This window comes from Trypanosoma cruzi, genomic scaffold, assembly GCF_000209065.1.
Source record: "Trypanosoma cruzi strain CL Brener 1047053514901 genomic scaffold, whole genome shotgun sequence".
In the NCBI taxonomy this organism is placed as follows: domain Eukaryota; phylum Euglenozoa; class Kinetoplastea; order Trypanosomatida; family Trypanosomatidae; genus Trypanosoma; species Trypanosoma cruzi.
In genome coordinates, this window is record NW_001849130.1 from 13,341 (window position 1) to 14,593 (window position 1,253).

At 45.3% G+C, this 1,253-nt stretch overlaps 1 protein-coding gene across 1 annotated transcript, besides 4 other annotated features; it reads right to left on the reverse strand.

Annotated features, from left to right (window-relative positions):
* Window positions 1-1,253: a sequence feature (heterozygous, non-Esmeraldo-like haplotype).
* Window positions 154-199: a microsatellite.
* Window positions 404-850: a mobile genetic element.
* Window positions 676-697: a sequence feature (AT_rich).
* On the reverse strand, window positions 940-1,253 carry Tc00.1047053507383.10 (hypothetical protein, conserved; the record flags this gene model as incomplete). The annotated part of the gene is made up of 1 exon (XM_797127.1): window positions 940-1,253. A coding segment is annotated over one exon (314 nt), but the record flags the coding sequence as incomplete, so codon positions are not given.

The following is a 1,253-nucleotide window of genomic DNA, read 5'->3' on the forward strand; positions in this document are numbered from 1 at the left end:
GGAAAAAATGCTAAACGCATGTGTGTTTCACTCCTCACAACTTTCCCGGCTGGTTGCATGCGTCCTGTTGGCTCTCCGTCCGTGCGTGCTGCATGCACGTCTACCCACACTAAACACGCAACCGTAATATTGTTATACATCTAATATACCAGCACATACATGCATACATACGCACATACATATATATCAACACATACATGTCCTCATTTTTCATCGGCAGCAATTTGATATTTAATAAGCCCAACACAACAAAACAGAAAAGTAGCACACATCATACACACATGCATTTTATGGATATGCATGGAGGAACAAAACACGCAACCCCACATACAAAAGAATAATAGAGCACGCTTGTAAACGTGCAGTAAATGACCAAGTAAAGATATCCTGGCAGGCTGTTCGCCTGGGCCACTGGCCGGATCCTGAAATTAAATATAAACAAAATACGAGAATGAGAAGGGGGTAAATAAAAAGGCAGTGGGATCGCCACTTCCTCAATGTCTGCTCCAATTAAATAAATTTATGTATTCTGATGGCCACCCTCGTGGCACGTTACGCCTTGTTAGAATTAAAACATTTATTACTTAAGGCGTGCTGGATTTTGGGGACTTCCAGCCAGAAGACCCCGCCGCGAGGTGGAAATCGGAAAAAGAGGGTGAGTGAAGTAATGAAAACTAAAAATAAAAATAAAAAAATTCCGTCTTGAAGTTCTCGGTTTCTTGACTCCTCAACCCGCGATCCTCCAACAATTAATAAGGAAGAATCGAAAAATATACATATTCGTTTTATTAAAATGTTTATCAAGTTAGATAGCTAGCTTTCCTCGCGAACACCCTCTTCACAAGCTCCTAAAAGCCCGCTAGCACACAATGAAAATATACGTGTGTAAAGCACATCATCAAAAATGAACAAAGTAGCGGCGCAGCAACACAAGCAATATTACGGGCGTACCGCTTGCATGTCGTTGGGCGCCGTCGTTGTTCGGTTGCCGGCATTCTCTTCCCCTTCCTGCGGCCCCGTTCCAACAACGGGGTAATTATTCACCGCCAAGAGCCCTTCCGCTGTCCTCGCCTTCAGACGGCGCCGCTCCTCAAGCACCACACGACTCAATCGGCGGTACCCCCAGTCAAAATAAACCGTAGAAAGAAACGCGGTGAAATTGAGGCCAATGAAAGATAGCAGGGGCATCATCACACAACTCCGGCCAAGGCAAACGTTGCCGCCCTGCTTCTCAGCCTCACGCGTGTACCACT